The sequence below is a fragment of the Canis aureus genome, chromosome 27 (assembly GCF_053574225.1).
Source record: "Canis aureus isolate CA01 chromosome 27, VMU_Caureus_v.1.0, whole genome shotgun sequence".
In the NCBI taxonomy this organism is placed as follows: Eukaryota; Metazoa; Chordata; class Mammalia; order Carnivora; family Canidae; genus Canis; species Canis aureus.
The window spans coordinates 17,034,183-17,055,557 of NC_135637.1; the positions used below are offsets into that span (position 1 = coordinate 17,034,183).

The following is a 21,375-nucleotide window of genomic DNA, read 5'->3' on the forward strand; positions in this document are numbered from 1 at the left end:
AAAGCTCTCTGCTTCTGTTCTACCAGCTTAGCAACCCCAGCAAAGAGCTTCTGTTTCCTCAGAGCTACAGCAGGAATCCTGAGGCTGACTTGCTAGTTTGTCCCCAAACCAACCCCTATGGCCTTTGGGACTTGGCATCCTGCTGGCCAGGACTGCATCAGGTGTTGAGCCCTGGCTGTGGGGACAGGGGTGTGTAGAAGGATAGGGTCAACACCTCCTCTAAGTCACAAAGATGGAGAGTGAGGCAGGGGTAGGTCCCTAAGGAAAAAGAAAGCATTTACTATCTAGAAAAATCACCTGTCCCTAACTCACCATTCTTAGGAAAAGACTACAACTTGATTGCTCAGAGTATCTTAGACCAGGTAAATGTAGGTAAAAGGAGCCCACCAGAGAGACCCCTGTGCCCATGTTTGGAGACATCAGTCTGCACAGCCATTATAGCTTATATGCATGGTACCATGCCTAAGTGATGGTTCTGTACACTGATCTTGAACTGTCAGGCGGGTTCCCTCAATGTCTTGGCCAACCCAAGGGTACTGTTTAGGCCAATCCTCCCCTTAGGGAGTTCTCAGAAATACCCTCAGAGAAGGGAGGTGAGTGTGTGGCCTCCTGCTCCAGGAAAGGTTGGGGTGTACAGCCAGATCCTCCCATAATCTTTGGGGACCAATCTTTCAAAATGAAATGAAAACGCAAAGGCCTTTGGCTGGAAGCACACAACCAGTTTTTTAATAAAGTCATTACAAATATGTACAAAGCGTCTCCAAGGTATGAAATTCCTCTTACAAAAGAGCACAACAAACCAGCAAGGTTAGAACCCAGAACGGAATGTTCCCAAGCTTATTGCCTCTCTGGCTGAGCCAGAGGCCTCACCGAGGTTCCAAACACCCCCACAGCTATCCCTGTCACACACACACATAGACTCCTGGGCACTTATAGTGCAAAAGACTTAAGGGTTCCGGTCAGGGAGGGGACAGGAAAGAGGTAAGAAAAGCTTCCCATGTCCTAGGAAGTAAGTTGAACAGGCCCTGTTTGCAAACCAGACGCTCCTCCAAGGGACCTTAGAGAAATTAAGGACACAAATGGCAGGGCATAAATACGTAAAATTGCCAACTCAACCAATCCAGCCTGTTCTGGAGTGTTCCCAAATGCAACACTCTCTTGCTCCCTGCTGGGCCCTAGGCTGTGCTTGCCCTTGAACTAGCAATGCTATGGACCAGCTGAGGAGGGAATCCAGTGTGACAGAACAGTTAGCTCATGGGTTTGCTTGGGGGGGTTGGGGGGTGGGTCATACAGTCCTGAGTTCAAATCTTGGCTTGGCCACTTCATTCTTTGTATGCAGCCTTAGGCTAGGTTGAAAACCTTTTGAGTCTCGGCTTCCTCAACTGTAAAACGGGAATAATAACTACTGTCTTCCAGAATGGGTATGAGGAATAACTGCAGAAACGTGTAAAGCACTCTCCACAGGGCTCAGGAGTGGTGAGCACGCTGTAGATGGTGGCTTTTGTTACTGCATGAAGCAGCAAGAAGGAGCTAGGCTTTTCATGCTGGGTGTCAGTTGAGATCACAGGCTTTTTAATTTCCTCCATGACTAGTAGTGCTCTGTAAATATAAATACTATAGAACCATCTGCCAGCAAGGCTTGGGGTGATAGGGATGGCCTGACAAATCTGTTAAAGACCATGAACCAGACTGGAAAGGGACAATTAGCATCATCTGGTTCCAGGCAGGGCTGCCCCTCCACACTCCATACATAAGTTTCTTCCCAGATGGGATTCTACAACCTGGCACATTGTAGGTGCTCAATAAATAGGTATTAGATGGAAAAAAATTGCTATTTTAAAAAGAAAGTTTTGGTCTAAGCTTTAAAATGACACTTAATGACACCAACATCCTCCATCAGCTCCTATGGGACTAGGCTAGGGTGTCTAGCCTGTGCCCCCTCACCCTCCAAGCAACTTCTGACTCTGATTGGCCCAGGCTGACTTAAGGAAAGATTCAGAAAAGGAGTTGGTATCAACATAAAAGAAAACCTGCATTCTGATCACGGCAGCTTCTGATACCAGGTGGACACTCAAAAAGTCCACAGTGGCAAACCAGTGTCCCCAAAAGAGACTTGTGCAGGATCAGAGATGGACTCTCACAGTTTCCCAACTAGGGGAAGTGATATTTTATCAAGGTCAGAAACATGATAATAGCACGAGATCTGCTACGTAAGTTGTGAAACCAAAGTCACAGTTTCATCAGTCTGTGACAGTATTGTTTAAATCACCATTTTTTCCCATCAAAATAGAAAAGAATTTCTTAAATGAGACCACTGGGAGAAGTAGAAAAGAAGTCTCCAGTAGCTCAATGGAAGAGAGGAAAACAAAATGGGAATTGGGTTCTAGGAGAGGCTCATGGCCTAGGACCATGGACAGCAGCCAGAGAGGGAAATGGGCTTCCTCCTAGAAACCTGTTACTCCAGCTACATCTAGGCCAGGAGGAACATGAAATGGAATCCCAAATTTGAAATGGGGTAAGGAGATCCTACTTGCTTATGGGGGATGGGGAAAGAAGCTTCTAGAAGGGAACAGATCTAATTTGGAATGGGAATGTTAAAGTCCCAGGAGGCTCCTGTCCCTGTGGCTTCTGGACCCCCACCCTCTGAGAGCAACCAGTACCATCAGGAAGGAGGCCCTTCTGTTTGCTCCTCACCTCATTATGCAGCAGCTACCTAAACAATGATCTCAGAGGCCTCCCTCTGCTTTGCACGGACACGCGTGCGCGCACATACACGCGCGCGCGCGCACACACACACACACACACACACACACACTGCTGTCTGCTGAAACCCGATATGAGGTCTTTTTTAAAATTTATTTCAAAGCCTCCCTCCCTCTCCCTCTCTTCACAGACGCTCTGCAGTGAAGCTAATCAAAATCAATGACTCCTTGGCAGCCGGAGAAAAGCGGGGGAGAGAGGGAGGGATGGTGCCAGCACTTTGCACACTGTGGAAATATTTAAAAAAAAAAAAAAAAACACCACCCCACTATCTCATGCAATCCAAGTAATGCAGCCTCAGAGACGGTGGAGACAATATATACATATATATCATGCTTCAATTTCCTAATACAAATGTCCATCAAGAAGTCAAATCTCATATAAAAACAAGCATTAAAAACAACCCCTTGTCAAAAATCGGGGCAGTCGAGAAGTGCACTCAAATTAATGATGTGCAAGAAAAAGCCAGGATTAGATAAATACACAGTTTCTATTAATACAAGAGAATATGTACAAGGGACTTGGCTATAAAGCTCCATCAGGAGGTCACGGGTGTCCAGTTCTCAGCAGTGTGGCTTCATTGAAATCAAAATTGCCCCAAACACCAACCCCAGCATTTGGAGTTTGGATCCTCCTGCGAAAATGTCAGAAGCTAGTAGGTAAGTCAGGGCTGAAAAAAGAGCTTCTCTGACATATCACCTCTCCCCTGTGTCTGGATGGTCAGTGTGGCCCTACTGCAGTGTTGAGGGTACAGCCTTAAAGCAGCAGAGTAGCTGTGATCACGTACCATTATAGTAATGAAAACCCCCTCCCCAGAAAATGGGCTGAGCCGGAAAGTCTCTAGTGTTTGGCTCGGAAAGTGACGATACAGAGGCAGACACCGTGTTTCATATCATTCTAATTAATTAATGTGCCTTCTCTAAGTTCGTGGCTTGGTGGGGATGTCGCCTGCTGCTCTCTGCAGACCCTGCCCACACACTCATCCCCTGCAAACATAAATGTGGGGAGGGCCCCCCTCAACAAAAGGGAGCGAACTCTCCATCAACAAGCTTTCCTTTTGCACAAACCTTCTGGAGGTGGAGGCGGACAGACTGCCCTCACCTTCAGTGCTTTGGGTTACATTTGTCTTTAAAGGGCTATTTAGGAAAACATAAGGCATGGAAAAAAGAAAGAAAGAAAGACAGCTCCCAGCTTGCAACAGCGCTAAAAGGTCCTGCATTCTAAAGGACCTGGCAATTTTCAACAAAGCCTGTGGGGAATAATTCAACCCCATGTCAACCTTAACAACGGCTGATCCCTCTGCTGGCTTCTTAGAACTGTAAGGGTATCTGCAAATCAGCCCAGTGGACCCCCTGTCCTTAGGGACTGGGTGGTGACCTGCAGATCCAGCCTTGCAGAATGACAGTCTGATCCCCTCGCAGTCTGGAGCACCACCACCTCAGCTTTGCACAGGGCACTGTGTGAGACCCAGCACAGAGGAATAATACCTGGTGTTTTTTTGCATTTTTAAAAATAAAAGCAAAAAATAATAATTGCTCCCTGAAGAGTCTTTGCAGCCAACTCTCAGTCCAGCACACATCTTTTTTTTTTTTTTTTAAGCCCTTCTAGAAACTTCTGAAAATAGTAGCTTATCCTGGGGGAAAAAAAATCAGACCCTCAGTCAGTCAGTGAGATGCTGGTGCATTTCATTTAAATGACCCGCTCCCTCCCCCAGTGCCTCCTCCTTATAAATCACCCTTGACCAGAATGTAGCCATTCCTTGGCTCTTTAATCCATAAAAACCTAAGCCCTGAAATCCCCTTGGGGAGTGGGGGAGGCCATGGGCTGAACTCCCAAGATACTTTTGTGGGGGTAGAGGACATAGCAAACAAGTCACATATGAGGTCAGCTTTCCGCCTCAGTAACCAGCAAGCCACTCCATACCATCCCTTCCCTCCCTCCCCGCCAGATCCCAAGGTTTGCTCCAAAAAACGCCTCTGGATTTTCATCCCCACAGAGAAAGAGAAGAGACTCTCAAGTGGCACTTTTGCGACTTGTCCCTTTAAAAAGAGAATTTGAAACAGCAAAATAGAAATCTCTCTTGTCCCCTGGCCTTGCAGTCTGGCAACAGAACACCATGGCAGCACCGGCAAGAACACAGCACCAGCAAAATTTAAGTGAAGCACCAGAGACACCAGACTGGTAGGAGAAAAAAAAAATCTCAATTGTCTTGATGTGACAGCAGGACCGTCTATCTACCTACATAGGTATAGAGAGACTAGGACTTGTCAAGACTTTAGAAATGGAGAATCCCAGACTGCCCCTACAGTGCTCCTCCTTGTCCTCCTTGCTTTTTCTCTATTTTGCCTTTTTGCAATTTCACCACTCACTCCACCAGCATCCCTCCCCAGGTGGTGGGTCAACTCTGGGGCTAACTCCCACCAGTCTTTGCAGATTTCCTAGGTACACAGTAGGCATCTCTCTTCCGGTGCCCCAGACACAGAAGCATCAAAGTTCGCATGGGAAGGTGCAGAAAAGGGAGGGGACTGTGTCCTTGACAACACATGCACTGAGTAGTAATATTCATATTTTCTTTTTTTTATATATATAGAGCTGTATGTAAATAGCATTGGGGTGTCTGTTTCTGCAGCTGGATATGCAAAGGGCTTCCCCAGTTCCTTTCCGCACACATTGCTACTATTGCTCCAGGCTCCTCTTCACTTCCTTCTCGAAGTGCCAACTGCGGCCTTTCAAGCTCTGGGCTCCCCCTCAGGAAAACGGGAACCAGCTTTCTCCAAGGACACAGGGTTTTTCACCAACCTGCAGAAATAAAGATTGGTATTTCGGTCAGTAGGCACGTGCAGACAGCTGCTGGGGATGACGTCAGTGCCTTGGGCTTCTGCACTGCCAGCCCCGAAATGTCCGGGAGGGAGGCAGAGGGGGATGGGAGAGAGCTGCTAGACACAGAGCTTTGATTTGGAGGAAGGGCTCCCCAGAAGCTAGATTTTGCACCCGCCCCCATCCCTACCATGGCCAAAGCCCTGTCCACACAGCAGCCATCCCTAAACAAACATTTGTTTGTGCACACACACACCCATTTCTGTTTTCAGATGTAGGCATCTTCTGTGATTAAAAAAGAGAATGTAGGGGCCCTGGGTGGCTCAGTGGTTGAGCATCTGCCTTTGGCTCAGGTCGTGATCCCAGGGTCATGGGATCAAGCCCCACATGGCTCCCTGCAGGGAGCCTACTTCTCCCTCTGCCTATGTCTCTGCCTCTCTCTCTCTCTCATGAATAAGTAAATAAAATCTTTAAAAGAGAGAGAGAGAATATAGAACCACTCTGCCCCTTTGCTCCTCCAAATCAGGAACAGGACCTTCATCTATTCATTTCACAGATCCATATTCAAGGCAGGCTTATAGGATAGTCTCTGCTCTCATTTATTCATTCATTCCCAAAACATACGAAGAATCATGCTAGGTGTCACAAACCCAATGACATAGCTCTTGCCCTTTAAGGGGTTCAGCAACCAACAGAAAGAGATAAGAAGAACTTGATATCAAGGACATTGTCGTGGGAAGAGCAGTCTGGATAAACACGAACTATGGGAGCCCAGGAGGGAAAGGGGGAGTCAGAGCCCTTGAGAGAAAGAGTACTGAGCGATGCTAGGAAATTAGCCAGGATAAGATGAGGCATTCTGGGAAGGGCAGAAAAAACAGCGCTTACCCCCGAGAATTGAAAAACATATATTTGTACAAAAACTTGTGCATCGGGATCCCTGGGTGGCACAGCGGTTTGGTGCCTGCCTTTGGCCCAGGGCGTGATCCTGGAGACCCGGGATCGAATCCCACATCGGGCTCCCGGTGCATGGAGCCTGCTTCTCCTTCTGCCTGTGTCTCTGCCTCTCTCTCTCTCTGTGTGACTATCATGAATAAATAAATAAAATCTTAAAAAAAAAAAAAAAAAAAAAAAAACTTGTGCATCAGTATTTAGAGCAGCATTATCCATAATAGCCAAAAAGTGGAAACGACCCCTAAGTCCATTGACTGATCAAAGCGGGTATTTCCATTCAATTGAGTATTGTGCAGCCATGAAATGGAGGTATGGACACACTATAACCCGGATGAGCCTTGAGGTCATTATGCTAAATGAAAGAAGCCAGACAGAAAAGATCACATACTGTATGGTTCCAACGTATATGACATGTCACCAAGAGACAAGTCTTTAGGGGCATGAAGTAGATTAGTGGTTGTCCAGGGCTGTGGGGAGGAAGGAGTGAGGGAGTCACCACTAGTGGGGATAGGGTTTCTTTTGGGGATATGAAAATGCTCTAAAATCGATTGTGGGGATGGCCGCACAACTCTGGAAATACAATAGAAACTACTGAGTTGTATACTTCAAAAGGATGGATTTTCTGGCAGGTGAGTTACATCAGAAGGAGGAGGAAGAGGGAGCAGAGGAAAGGGATGGGGGAGTGGCAGGGACAAAGGGAAGAAGCAGGACAGAGGAAAGAACAGAGCAATGAAATACCCCCACTAGGTCAAGGTGCTTGATGAGACTCCAGCAAAGCCTGGGTGATGGGGCGGGGAAGGGGTGAGGCCAGAGAGTTAGCAGGGGCAAGAAGTTCGCAGAGGACGGCGCGTTGGTCCAGAGCAGGGGGTATGAGAATTGCCATGTGAACAGGACAGACCAAGTGGTGTAGGAGACAAAGTGGGAGAGAGATCACTTTCTGAACTGGAGAGAATCCAGAGAATCCGGGATATTGACCTGTATGAACAGCACTAATGGGTTTTCCTGCTGGGTCTGGTCAACAGAAGGCCCCGATGGGGTAGGAGTCCAGGGTGTGTACTCCCCCAGCTCCCATTCTGTGGGGCCCCAGTGCCTGCTGGGCTAGACTCTGGTTGCACTCCAAGTCCCCCTCCAGACTCTGGTTCCTACTCCCTCACCTCAACCCTCCAGGCAGGGGTGGACGGCTCTCCTCTGTGGCCTGCCCGGTGGTGCTGCATTACTCCTCCCTGCTTTCCTAAAACCCTGTCTACATTCGGTCACCGAAACTTCACTGAACTCTTCTCTGATTACTCAGCTTGGGGAGGGACTCTCTGCCTCTTACTTGTACCCTTAATCAGTATGTACGACCGTGTGAACCACATGAGTTCCAATCCCATGGACCCCACAATCGACATGAGCTGACACAAGGATCCGAATCAGTGACCTCAGTCCTTTTGTTCTGACCTGCTCAGGTGAAGGCAAAAAGACCTTTACGACCACCTAAGCCCCGATTCTCCTTCTATTCCATGAGAGCAAAGCAGGACGTCTACATTACTGTGTTGCCGCCCTGGGTTTTCATGGGATACTGAAGCAGTCATCCACTAACTCAGTTGATAAACACACTCAATTTAGTTTATGAAAATCGCTTTTGTAAACTCTAAAAACTCACGTTGTTGGCGCCTAGTCACACTGATCTCAAAGGTCAATGGAACCCTGCGGCACTAGCCTAAGATAATCACGCTGCCTTGAGCATGCACAGAAAGGAAGGATGGAGGGAAAGAAAGGAATCACACCTATGTGCTACGGAGCGTGTTGACTTTGTGCTGAGCATTGCTCTGGACACTAGATGAGGCCCCAGAGCCTGCCCTCGATTTGCCTCCAGCGTTTCTCGGGGAGATGTGACATGCCAGAGGCCAGAACAGCGAAGACCACTGTCCATAGCTGTATGGACAGCCCAGGAGTCAGGATGTGGCTGTGCTCACCAGGAAAGCTTCCGAGAGGAACCAAGATTCGAACTGGGTCTTTAAAAGATGCATTCATTTTTTTTTTTCAATAACTGGAAGAAGGAAGGATCATTTAAGTGGGGAAGGGGCCAGAGCAAAGCACAAGGGCAGTGACACATATAGCTCAATCAGGGGATCATGATGAGCAGGGACCTACATCCCAAAGTTGTGCAGAGTGAGGCTGTGTAGATGTGTCAGTTGAATGTTGGTGATGAAGGGAAAATGATGATGGTATCAGGAGAGGTAAGAGAACTCTACTTTTATGGCACTGATCAGCTCCATCCGTGGGAGGAATGGAATTTTCTTGCAAAAGTAGGTAAAGGATTTTCACTTTTCCTTCCTGCAAATCATTAAACCTATAACGAGTCAAATTTCTAAGAGCTTCCAAGAGCAGCTACATGGACCAACTTGGCACCTGTTTATGTCTTGGTGGCAGGTTGGTGTCCGTAGTGACAGATGGACATTTGAAGCACGCCTCTGTGCAGCCAGTGGATGCCATGTCACCTCACCCTACATGGAGGGCACCTGCACATACACTTCTGGGGATCTTAAATGTGACACGGTAGGCCAGGAAGCTTGCCCACTACTTCCTAGGCCAGGAAGTAATCACCTAAATATGCACAAGAGTGTTCCTTCCAACTTTATTTGTAATAGCAGTAGTCTGGAAACATCTTGTAAGTGCATTGGTGGGAGATTGGATTAACACATTAAGCTACCTGTGTGTTAGAAAGAGGCAAATCTAAATGTGCTATGGTTCTTTTTTTTTAATATTTTATTTATTTATTTATGTATTTGAGAGAGAGAGAGAGAGAGGGCAAGAGACGGAGAAAGCCCCTAAGGGTGCTATGAATCTTTTTTTTTTTTTTTTTTTTTTGGGTGCTATGAATCTTTTTTTTTTTTTTTTTTTTGGTTTTTTTTTTTTTTGGGTGCTATGAATCTTAATTGAAAAGAGCAAATGGCCAAACAGCATGATCCCAGATCTTTTTTCCTTCAATGAATATGTATATGTGTATGTGCCTATCTACATATCCATATAAAGAGACGTACAGATATGAAAAATAGTGTAATGGTTAAGAGCCCAGGGGCCCCTGGGTGGCTTGGTTGATTAAGTGTCCAACTCTTGATTTTGGCTCAGCTCATGATCTCAGGGTTGCACAATCAAGCCCCGTGTCAGGCTCTGTGCTGAGTGTGAAGCCTGCTTAAGATTCTTGCTCTCCCTCTGCCCCACCCCTCCTGCTCTGTCTCAAAAAAAAAATTTTTAATAAATAAATAAATAAATCAAACAAACAAACTATGGTTGACTCTTGCACAATGTGGAGGTTAGAGGCACTGACTCCCCACACAATCAAAACCCCCTCGCATAACTTTTGGTTCTCCCGAAACTTAAATACTAATAGCCTACTGTTGACTAGAAGCCTTGTTCATAACATCAACAGTCAATTAACACATATTTTGTATGTTCTATGTATTATATACTGTAATTCTTGTAATCAAATAAGCTAGGAAAAAGAGAACATTATTAAGAAAATCATATGGAGGAGAAAATACATTGCCAATACTGTCCTATATTTAGTTTTTTTTTTTAAACTCTGCATATAGGTGGACCCGTGCAGTTCAAGCCCATGTTGTTCAAGGGTCAGCTGTATTTTTAAGAAATAAAGTCCACCACCCCCTCTGAGCCAGTGTCCTGCCCCTGAGATGTTTTTCCTCAAACTTGGCTCATAAAAAACTTTCTCAAATGCTGACTCACAACCAAAGCTCACAGCTGAAGAGAGCCATGACACTTTGCCTTTTAAAAAAAAGTCCCTATTTCCACTTGGCACCCACAGTGTGGAGGGGGCAGGTGGGCAGAGGAGAGAATGTGGAACATCAGGGCCCTACCTCCCTGGAGCACCGTGCTATTACCCTGTTGTGGGTGCAAAGGTAGGAAGCTGTGAAGGCAAGCCCTATCGCAGCAGTAGATCAAGCCAGAGGCTCGCTCCCTTGTTCCTGTATCTGCGATGAGGACTCTTGGGTGCCCTCCTAAGAGGTCTCAACATTTAATTTAAAAAAAAAAAAAAACAGATCTTTTTTGGTCTTGCTGTTTGCACAAGTGTTAAGTTACAAATTCAAACAGCAGAGGAGAGATAAATAAAGGGAAAGCCCCTGTCACTCCACCCTTTAAGCCTCCCAGAATATTTTCTGTGCATTTACTGACACCGTGTCTCTCCCCCTCATCCTTATGTCCCCAGAGCCCATCATAATGCCCTGGCCAGAGTAGGTGCTCATTTCAACCTGCTGGGTGAGAGTGGATATGTGAGCAAGAGAATAATGGTGGCAACTCCCCCACTCTCCGTCCTTGGTTTCAGGGAGCTGGTTTTGACTGTGGAGTTTAGACGGGACCAGCAGTTGATCCTAGCACCTAAGAATCATGGGGACAAAGGTCTCCATACAGAATCTTCCTAGAGGGATCACTGCTCTGGTCTGTGTCTCCAGTCTCCATCCCTGAAGTTCATGCTGCCCACTTAGGAAGGTAGGTGCTGAGGAGGTAGGATAAGGGGATTGAAAAAGCAGAAGGCTAGGGCTCCTGGATGGCTGACTCTTCATTGGGTGTCTCTTTGTTTCAGCTCAGGTCATGATCTCAGGGTTCTGGGATCGAGCCCCATGTGGGGCTCTGCACTCAGCTGGGATTCTGCTTGAGATTCTCTCTCTCCTTCTGCCCCTTCCCACCTGCTCATGTTCTCACTTGCTCTTTCTCTCAAATGAATAAATTTTGAAATTTAAAAAAATTTTTTAAACAAACTCACCAACATGAGTGGGGGGAGGGGCAGAGTGAGAGGGAGGAGCAGGGAGCCTGATGCGGGGCAGGCACCCCAATAAATAAATCTTTTATAAAAAGAAAAGAAAAAGAAAAAGGCTGGATCTGAGGCATGTGAGAGAGGAAGAGGCCATTTGGCAGCTGCTGGAAGGGATGGTGGCTCCCCTGTGCCCAGTGCCCAGCTAGTAGTGAATAGTTATCATTGCCTCAGTGAGTGGTCATCAGTGCCTCAGTGAGGGGTTACCAAGCTCATCACTGAGTGGTCATCAGTGCTTCAGTGAATGGTTATTGATTACGTAAAGTCTGTGAGGAGAGAGCAGAGAACTGAGAGCTTCTGCCCACTATGAAATTATAGCAGGTGGACCTTGAATGCACACTAACTGGACTTCCAGAGGGTAGCACTGAGATCTGGGAGGCAGCAGAGGATGGACACCAAATCAAATGGGCAGACCCTTCTTAAAGTAGCCTTGCCAATGTTTCCCACATTATAACATGCTCATTCTTTGACCCAATAACTTCACTGCTAGGAACTTCACTTTTTTTTTCTAGTTGCAAACTTGTCCAAACAAGAATACACCTGGTTCATACTCTTAGAAAATGAGAAACAACCTAAATGCCCCTGGGGAGGTGACCAAATAAGTGAATCATGGTTTATCCAACAATGGAACACCATGCAGCCATTAAAAAGGATGATGAAACCTTTCTTTGTTGACATGGGAAGAGATCGGCAATCTATTTTTAGTGAGAAAAAGCAGATTACAGAACAACATGAACAGATGATCTCACTTATTTAAAATAGGGTATGTGTGTGGGTGTGTGTATGCATCAAGGGATGTCTGGCCAAGTGGTCCCCTAAATAGCAGGGGTTGCAAATTTAAATATATGCATGGATCCAGTGAAGTGTGCCCAGGAGAGGTCAGGGTAAGCAGAGAATCTGTGTCCCATCTAAAGGGGCTGCTGATACACATCCAAGCCTTTGCTATCACATGGGAATACAGACCCGGTCTTTTCAGATCTTTCCGTTTGTTTAAGAAAAACTAGAAATACGGGCTTCTACAAGAATGTGCCTGATTTTTCAGTGCTGGGGGACATGTGAGTCAAACAAAACCCAACTGGCAGGCCTGATTTAGCCGGAAGACCACCCGGCTAAAGGTTGGCTAAGGTTGGAACCCTTGACCAGACACTGGGACACTCTTAGATAGAGTCAGCTGGCATTGAGAGCCACCTCAGCAGCTATCTCTGTGCCTCAGTTTCCCTCTCTGGAAAGTGAGGGACTTGGATCAGCTGGTCTCTAAAGTCCTGTGTAGCTCTGGCTGTATTTCTAGAATGGTGACCTTTTGGATCATAGATCGTTTGAGAATTGGATCAAAGTCTTGGTTTCTCTCTCAAGTAGGGAGAAACACAGAAGTATGAAATCGGCCAGTGTTATGTGTAATCTTGGGGGGTTCCTAAATTCCTTGAGGCCTCCCCGAATTCATTCATTTATCTATCCACTTATTCATTCATTTATTCGGTAGTTACTGGATGTCTGCTCTGTGCTAGTCACCATGCCCAGCTTGGGATATAGTGATGGGCAAAATCAACATGATTGGTGCCCTCACGGGATGTGGAGGCCAGAGTCTCCCAGGTTGGGAAATCCTGTCCTGGAGGTTCCCTCACCCCTGGTACAGAAGCCTAAGCAGGCTGCTCGTGAGCCACAATGCAAGACTGGGAACTGCTTCAAAAAAAACGCTCTAAAAAGTCTCCTATGAGTTCCCGCCATCCTATGAGTATGGGCTCACAGACTGAATTTTATCACAAATAAGAACAATACGTATCTCATACTACCATCTATCATATTCTAACATTTTTCTGAACATCAGTGACGTGCCCCCATACTGCTCAGAAGGTAAAGGGACACTTGGTAAATGGCAGCCTCTGGGCCTGATCCAAAAGTCAGCCTGACTCCAAAGTTCATGTCACTTTCCACTACAGACATTTTAGGCTGTCCTGTCTCAGCATAAAATCTGGGTGAATCAGATAGTGGTTAAATTCTCAGAATCAAGACTTGGGCCCCATGGTGTGCCACCGAAAATATTTTACATCTGGGCTGTCTTTGAAAGTGGTACCTCTTCTTAAATCCATCCCATTGGCCCTGACACATTCCCACTCTCTGAAGACCTCCCCCTGCCCAAAGCTAAGTTTCCCCATCATCAGTATGAGCGGTTTTCAGTATTTATTAAGTACCATGTGCTAGATCCAAGAATATCAGATGTACACAGTACCTGGCTGTACCACGGTGATAGGCAGAGCCAGCCAGGCAGGGGAAGCTCTCCAAACCCTTAGTAACATTGCTCTGACTCAGAGCTCTTCTCAACATTGGGATGGGCATGCACGGAGTCATCTGCACTCTCAGGCATTCCAGCAATAGCTGGAGGTGTGTTCCACAAAGAACATTCCACACACAAAAATCCACAGATTCAGCTGAGGATGGTGACAGCCAACTCAAGAGGCCAGTGACATAACTGGGACATGGCAATAAATGGCAATTTTTGTCTAGAAAGCCCTTCTGGACCTGTACCACAAGGCTTTATACCCTTTAGACAACTGTTATAATGAAAGAATGTTGACATATGCTTTGATAGCATACAGTTCCACTTGGAGCCATTTTTAAGAAAATCATCCGTGGGGATGCCTGGGTGACCCAGTCGGCTAAGTGTCTGCCTTCAGCTCAGGTCATGATCCCAGGGTCATGGGATCCAGCCCCACATGAAGTTGAGCTCCCTGCTCGGTGGGGAGCCTGCTTCTCCATCTGCACCACTTGTGCGCTCCCTCTTTCTCTCTCAAATAAATAAAATCTTTAAAAGAAAAGAAAATCATCCACGATGTGCCCAAAGAGTTATACGCAAGGATGCTCACCATCATGTTGGAAACAATCTAAATGTCCAATGGTAGTAGATTGGGAAGGTAAATGGTGGAAGAGCCAAATCATGGAATAGCAAGCAACTTCTAAGTGTGTCATAGAAAATATTACAGGGCATAGAGAAATGTCTGTGCTATAATGGAAAAGTCAGGTTACAGATAATAAATATCTAGAGCGAGTGATTCCATTTGTTGAAGTCCCCATCGGTGCATTTTTTGAAAATGGAAAGAAGCCTATAGAAAAGTTAACAGTGAGCAGTAAGATAAAAACAATCGACAAAAATGGTCTTTTATTCAGCATTTTCCAAGTATTTAATAAGGAACTTGTAATATTTTTTGTAATCCAGGAAAGGCTATTTTTAAAAAGGGAGAGGATATCACATAAAATTTCCCAAAGTAATTTCATTCCATCTTGCCCAAGTCTGTGGTCTGCGGAGCAAAGGTTCAATGATGGCAACACTTTGTGGGGGCAGCCAATTTTCTCTCCATGGAAGGGTAAAGGACGTTTCTCCATCCCTGGGCATCCAGCCATAATAAAAGGATTCATCTCACTGTTGTGGGTTAAAACAGAGATCCCTCACCCAATAGCAGGGGCACCAGTTTAGGGCAGGAAGGAGACAGGGAGATGATGCTGAGTTGAATGGTAACATTCCTTACGTGATAGAAATCCAGCCAGTATCTACAACATTCTAAGGGTGAAGAGGGCTGAGTATCCATGAGCTGGTACAGGAATCAGGACCTCTCAGATCCTGGCAGGAGATGAACTAGTTCATTTCCACTGAGAGGCTGGGGTGAGAGTCAGAGCCAGGGTTTTCGGCTCCTGAAGTTCTAGGAGCATCTGAGGCCAGGACCCAGGACTCATTCATCCCTATATCCCTGCATCCTGGCACCTGGCTCCTAGCTGGTGCGCAATGCATTATGCAAGTGCATGATGATGGAATAGTCCTCTTTACTGCGTCACATAATCCCCCTGCCCTTGTGAAGTGCCTGCTCACACACCATCTGCACTATGGATCCCGTTACTGATGAAAGTGTCTATGAGCTTGGTTTTCTCACCCTCTTCTTCCTATTGAGCTTGGAACCAAACTCAGCCTTCCTACCATGGCCTCATCTAGCCACTCCCTGCCTCTCAGACTTCTTCTTCCCCAAGTTCATGTGGCTTAGCCGCACTACTCGGGTTTCTTTCTCCCTCAAACACACCTTGCTAAATCTCACCTCCCAAGCGCTGGACTTGCTGTCAACACCTTTCTTGCAAGTCTTCACGTGACCAGCTCCTTGTCATTCAAGTCACCAATCTCCTGACTCCTCCTGAAAGTGGCCATTCCTAACCACTGCAGATAAGGAGTCCCCTGGGATCTCTATTACATTCCCTTCCTGTAATACCTTCAGAGTCCTTGGCACTTTCTGAAATTATCTCTGTGTTAGATTGTGTCATCCAAAAATGGCCACATCATCTCCTGTCCCACGTGCTATTCTAGAACTTTGTCACCACCCCACGGAGTGGTAGCTAACTCCACTCCTCTTGAATATGGGCTGGCTTGTGACTTACTTCTAACCTAAATGACTTCTGAAGCTGGATCAGAAAGGGCAAAGCAGCTTCCCCCTGGTCCCCTGGAAGCTTGCTCCTGGAGCTCTGAGTCACCAGGTCAGAATCTAAGCACCATGAAGCTGCCATGCGGTGGAAAAGCCCAGGCCCCAGAAGGGGTGCAACAGAGATCCCTGCTACCTCCTCCCCATGCCCACCATGATTCCAGCCCCCAACCAGCCTGGAGCAGAGACAGGTCACCCCTACTATGCCATATCTGATTTCCTAACCCATAGGATATATAAGCATAATCAGACAATTGTTTGAAGCCACTAAGCTTTGAAGTAGTTATAGAGCAACAGTAACCAGAACAATCTTTATTAACTTATCTGTCTTTTTCCACTAAAATGTACATGAGGAGAGGACCTCATGTATCTTGATCCTTCCTGTGTCCACAAAATCCTTCGTCCAATAATGAATCACTCAATAATGAATAGCTGAGTAAGTAGAAGCAGCTGAATTTGGAAATACCTATCATGGTTTCTGATTAATTGATTGATTAATTACATAGTTATAGTTATTATAGGCCTACTATGTGACAAGGAAGTCACATACGGCAGCGGGGCATCCCATTGTTCCCATGAAATCCTATCCCACATAACACTGGTGATGACCAGAGGGGAAAAAGAAGTCCCCCCTTCTCCCCTCCCTTCCCCCAGTAGAGGTCTGAAGAGACGACTGTGAAAAGTCAGAGGTTGCCAAATCCGCCCAGCCCACATCTGGGGGTGTATTTAATTATCCCCGGGTGCAGCTGTTTTTACATTGACAGCTCAGTCACTTGTGCCCTGGCCTCTCACTAGGCAAGCGGGTGACTCCAGACAGGGACCATGTGGTGGGAAGGCTGCCAAGGTCCTGCACATCTGGCCCCTTCCCGGGGGGTACCTCCCCAACAGCTGTCTCCTTCCTTTTGGATTGCTCCCTCCCCTGGCCTAGGCTTTCAAGCTCTAGAAGTAATCTTGGCAGGGGTGCAGTAGGCTGGGTGGGAGGCTGGAGGGATGCGCCTCTCGGTTTAACTACTTAGGCCCCAAAGTACCTGCCAAGAACCAGTTAGCATGTCTGGCTGGCAGGCCAGGCCGTCATTAATTCATTAAAGCAAGCTGCGCCGGCCCATTATCTCCCTGTTGCTGACCAGTCGCGCCTCCTGGGCCTGCAGAGTCTTCTTCCTCCCCTTCTTCTTCGTCCCAAGGTGAGATCTGCACACTGTGGGCCCCTTCTCACAGCCAGATTCCCTGGCTGTACTCTCTCCCTCCCTGCCCCCTCCCAAGGCACAGTTCTCCCTGCCTTCCCGCCTCCGCCAGCCAGTGCTCACCAGAAAGCATCTTTTGTTCCCTCTCTCCCATCTTTGCTGCGAAGTGACTGGTTAAATCCCACCCATCTTCCTCTTGGCCTCCCCCAGCCTCCAAGGAGCCTCCCCTGAGGCTCTAGCAGGAAGGGAATCTCTCTAGTGCAGGAATTCATAGCTCATAGCCCCCTCTGCTTGCTGCCTGTTGTCTTTTCCTCCCTTGCCCCCCACCCCGAGTCATCTGGGGGGCAGTGTGCTCAAAAACAGAAACTCCAATTCCATTTCTGATGTTGCCACCAGTCCTTTGGGACTCCAGGGAACCCTCTCTGCCTCCATTTCCCCTTTGAAATAATAGGAATGGCATTACCCATTTCAGAACAGCCTCTGATGAGTGAACTAAGTGCCAGGCACTGCACTGGGCACTTTAAATGGATGCTCTCCCATCAGACTTCCAACAGTCCTAGAAGAGGTACAGCTCCAGTTTAGGCTCACACTGCCAGCAAGTTCCTGGGCTGGGACTTAAATCCAGTTCCATCTGATCCCTAAACCCATGCTTTTTACCACTGGACTGTCCTGGCACATCTGGCCTTGATTCCCCAAGAGCTCACATAGGGATGCTGGGGAATTGCCTCCTGACAAAGGCAGAGTGTTGTCTGCTTTGGGAAAGAAATATATTAAGTGCACAATCATAAGCATGGGAGCTCACATTTAAATACTTCTTATGCATCTGGCACTGTCCTAGAACTCTCTAGATGTGAATGCATTTCACCCTCTTAACAACACTTTTGCCATTAAGTACTATTATTGCCCCCATTTTAAATATGGGAAAACTGAGTCTCGCATGTGTTGGTTTATTTAAGGATGACTTCTGAAAGAAGTATTGCTGGCTCACAGTGGAGGCTCAAAACCAGTGTGTTGACACTGTTGCCCTGCCTATAGTCCAGTTCACCCTAAACGCCTAAGAGAATTGCCTGCCCAATAGGGCTGGCTCAGGCCTCCCTGAAATACATAAGGCATCCTCTGAGCACTCCCACTTCACCACGGTAGGAAAAGTGGAGAGGACCGCGCACGGAACTCAACACACTGTCCTCCTCCAGTGGATTTTCCTTCTTTCCGGTCTTCCTAACTTAGCAGAGAGGCTGGGAAAAGACGGGTTTCCCCCAATTAAGTCAAGCGCAAAGCCCGAGCTGCAGGCAGGAGGTGGCTGCAGGCAGGAGGTGGCGGCCAGAGGACTTGAGGTTCTGGGACAGGGAGGGAGGCGGGGAGGCCAAGCCTGGTGAAGCCCAGGGCGGGAGCGCAGGAATCGCGCGGTACATAACTCCACCCGTGTCCCGGGGGAGGGAGGCGCGGCGCTGCAGGAAAGCTGAGCCGGGCATTCGGGGGTTAGGGCACTCGAGGAGGGAGCACCCGGGAGGGTGTGGCTGCAGGGGACGCAGGCCGGGCCCGGCCGGAGGAAGAAGAACCCGGGAGTGCCCTGGAGTCGAGAGGCAGCCGGGAACTCTGGGGCAGAAGCAAAGTGAGGAGGGAGCAATAAAGTGTAGGCGCCAATTATCTGCAGTAGCGACACTGCTGTCGGAGCCCTCCCCTGCCGCGTGGGACCCCGGCTCCCAGCTCCTCCCGCGCCCCGGGCGCAGAGGGGCGCCCTCGGTCCTCCCGCGCGCCCTAGGGGAGGGCTCCCGCCACCTCCCGGCCGGCAGCCTCCCGCGCGCGGCCCCGGAGCACCCCTAGCCCCGACGCGCTCAGGTCTGTTCTACCCCGGGGTGGGCGCCCGGCCTCGCGTGCACCGCCCTGTCCTGGGAAGGGAGCGCTCTCCCAGCCTCCCTGCACCCCAAGACCGCGGCAGGCCTTGTCCTCGCCCTCCTCCTGGGTGCCTCTCGCTCGCATCTTGCGACTTGTTCTCCTAACAGCTTCTCTTCTTCTCCAGGTGCTCCATCTGCCTTTCCTGGTCTCACTGTCCGCTGTTTCTTTCCCTCTCCTTCCACTTTCTTTCCGCCTCCCCTTAAATTCCAGGCTGTGGGCTTCGCGTCTCCCGCTCGACTCCCTGTTTCTGCTCCTCCCTCCGCCCCCCCCACCCCCACCCAACGCCCCGTCCAAAAGGTTGTTCCTGCCCCTGGGATCCTGTCCCAACCCCAGCCGGGTCCCCTCGGCCCAGGGCAGCCCCTCTCCCCGGACGGGGAGTAGCGGATGGGACCTCCGGGAGGGAGCCGGGCAGAGAGCGCCCCGAAGCACGCACCTCTCTTCGCCAGCGCCCGAGCTGCGCCGGCCCACGCGACATCTGTCGCCCGCGCTCCCGGCTCACACCCCGCGCACCCCCGCAGCTCCCCGGGCGCTGCCACCCCCCACGCTCCGGCTGCCGCCTCTCCCCGCGGGCGCCGCGCCAGCTTCTCAGGGTGTCGGTGCTCGGCGCGGCTCGGCCCCGGGGCCGAGCGCTCGGCATCTGTGGGTGGGGGCACCCTGGGGCCGTGGCTTTCTCACCTTCGACCTCCACCTTCCAGCCCTAGATCCACCTGTGGTGAGCTCAGGCTGATTTTCTCTCCTTCTCATTCTCTGCCGCTCTGCTCTGTTCCAGAATCTGAGAAGACAATCCCTTACACGTTTGCTCCCCTAGGCGCACAGCTGGTGCTCAAGAACTCCCCAACCCCAAGGGCCTAGTGCTCCGAGGATGCTCAGTACCGTTCTCCCACCGGGACCAAACACAGTGGGTGCTCAATTCTGACTCTCCACGCCCACCAGCACGCAGCGCCCAGCATACCGCAAGCTTTCAAACATTCGGTCCCTGAACATTGACGGCCTAGCACCCAGAAGGAGCTCGATAAATGCTCTCTTATAAAGCCTTCCCCTTGGGGCTTCCCTAACAGCCTCAGGTCTCAGCCCACTTTGGGGGCACCTCCTTCTCCATCTCGGTTCCAACCTTCCGGTGGAGAGGAGGCCCAGCTCCAGAAACGGGACACCTCGTTGCAGAAGGAGTGAAGAAGTTGGCAAAGCGGAGGGAAACTGTAAAGTGCGCGGGCCGTGGGGGAAAGACCGCTCCGGCGGAAACCTGGAAATCCAGAGAGGCACTCGGGGAGACGCGGGGACGGAGAGACGAGGGAGGTGCCGCTAAAGAAGAGGGTTCGGAGCCTGTGGCGACTTAGGAGCTGCAGATGGCTCGCAAGAGGACGGAGGACGGGGGGGGGGGGGGGGGGGGGGACTTGCCTCGAATCCGCGATGGATGTAATTCTTTGGCTTGGCTTGTAACTGCGTCCTCATTGCAAACACACTTTTTACTTGCAGTGCGTGTTTACTTGGGGATGATGGAGGCTAAAGTTCCCCCCTCCCGCTCCAAAGCCATCCCACTGGAGAGAGTGGCAAGAGGCGCTCAAGGAGTGGAGAGAAGAGGCCCGAAACCGCGGACCTGGCCCCCAGAAGGAGCGATGGGACCCGGACGGGAAGGGGCCGGCGATGCCGGCGCGAGAAGGGAGCAGAGGAACACGGAGACGCGAAGGGAAGAAAGCAAAGCTGTCCGCCGCCCTCGCGCCCCCGGGCCGCCCCGCGCGCCCATCCCCGGCCCCGGCCCCGCGCGCCCGGCGCCCGCTCGCGTACCTGTTGCTCCCTCCGGCTGGGTGTCGGCTCCGGCCCCACCAAGAAGCCCCGCGTTCCTACAAGTTCCGCCTGCCGAGCAGCCAGGCCGCCAGCGCCGCCACCTGCGCGGCCGCGCACAGCCAGGGCCAGTAGGTGGGGAGCGCGCGGGGCGCCGGCGCCCTCCGGCTCCGCGCGCGGCGCCGCCACATGGTGCGCTGGTGCAGCTCGTCGCCGAGCGCCTTGAGCCGAGCGGCCGTGAGCTGCGCGGCGGACGAGCGCAGAGCCAGGCGGCCCGCGCTGCAGGCGCACACGGCCGGGGGCCCGCGGCCGCGGTGCAGGGGGCACGGGCACATGACCGCTCGCCTCGCTCCCTCCCCGCGCTCGGGCCGCCCCTCGCCTCCGCTGCCTCCGGCCTCCGCGCCTGCCTCCGCCGCGCTCCAGCCGCCGGGGGCCTCCCCTGGACACCAAGTTTCTCCTTGTGTTGTGCGTTTGTTGTGCTGACGGCGCTATTATTAATTAAAGTGTCACATGGTGGAGGGGGGCGGGGAGGGCGCGGGGAGGGGGGTTACATCATCCGGCCCCCGGGGGGGGGGGCTGCAGGCAGAAGAAACCGAGAGGTAACTTTTAACCCTAGCGGCGCCGGCAGCGAGAGGGCGCGCGCGGGGGAGCGGGGAGCGCTGGGACGGGCCGGGCCCCCGCCGCCCGGGCCCGGGCTTGGGGGGTCGCGTGGGACCCCCGCCGA

General features: G+C 50.1%; 2 protein-coding genes across 5 annotated transcripts in view; one reads left to right on the forward strand and one right to left on the reverse strand.

Annotated features, from left to right (window-relative positions):
- Positions 1-21,375, forward strand: part of RNFT2 (ring finger protein, transmembrane 2) — a 97,254-nt gene that overhangs the window by 69,663 nt on the left and 6,216 nt on the right. Inside the window, exon 12 of one of the 4 annotated variants that reach the window (XM_077875790.1) lies at positions 20,346-20,591. The exons of 2 other annotated variants lie outside the window; for them this stretch is intronic. In XM_077875790.1, coding sequence (XP_077731916.1) covers positions 20,346-20,366 — 21 coding nt within the window. In that variant the 3' untranslated portion in view covers positions 20,367-20,591. Of the gene's footprint in view, positions 1-19,641; positions 20,222-20,345; positions 20,592-21,375 lie in introns of those variants that run through there. One more of the 4 variants, XM_077875789.1, reaches the window with a different exon arrangement.
- Positions 705-21,156, reverse strand: HRK (harakiri, BCL2 interacting protein). Its single transcript, XM_077875797.1, has 2 exons — positions 20,655-21,156; positions 705-5,559 (listed from the first exon to the last, which is right to left on the reverse strand). The coding sequence occupies exon 1, from the start codon at positions 20,984-20,986 to the stop codon at positions 20,711-20,713; it is 276 nt and encodes a 91-aa protein (XP_077731923.1). The 5' UTR covers positions 20,987-21,156; the 3' UTR covers positions 705-5,559; positions 20,655-20,710.

Coding starts and splice junctions, on each gene's coding strand:
- HRK (XM_077875797.1), bottom strand. CDS start 20,986: ATGTGCCCGTGCCCCCTGCACCGCGGCCGCGGGCCCCCGGCCGTGTGC.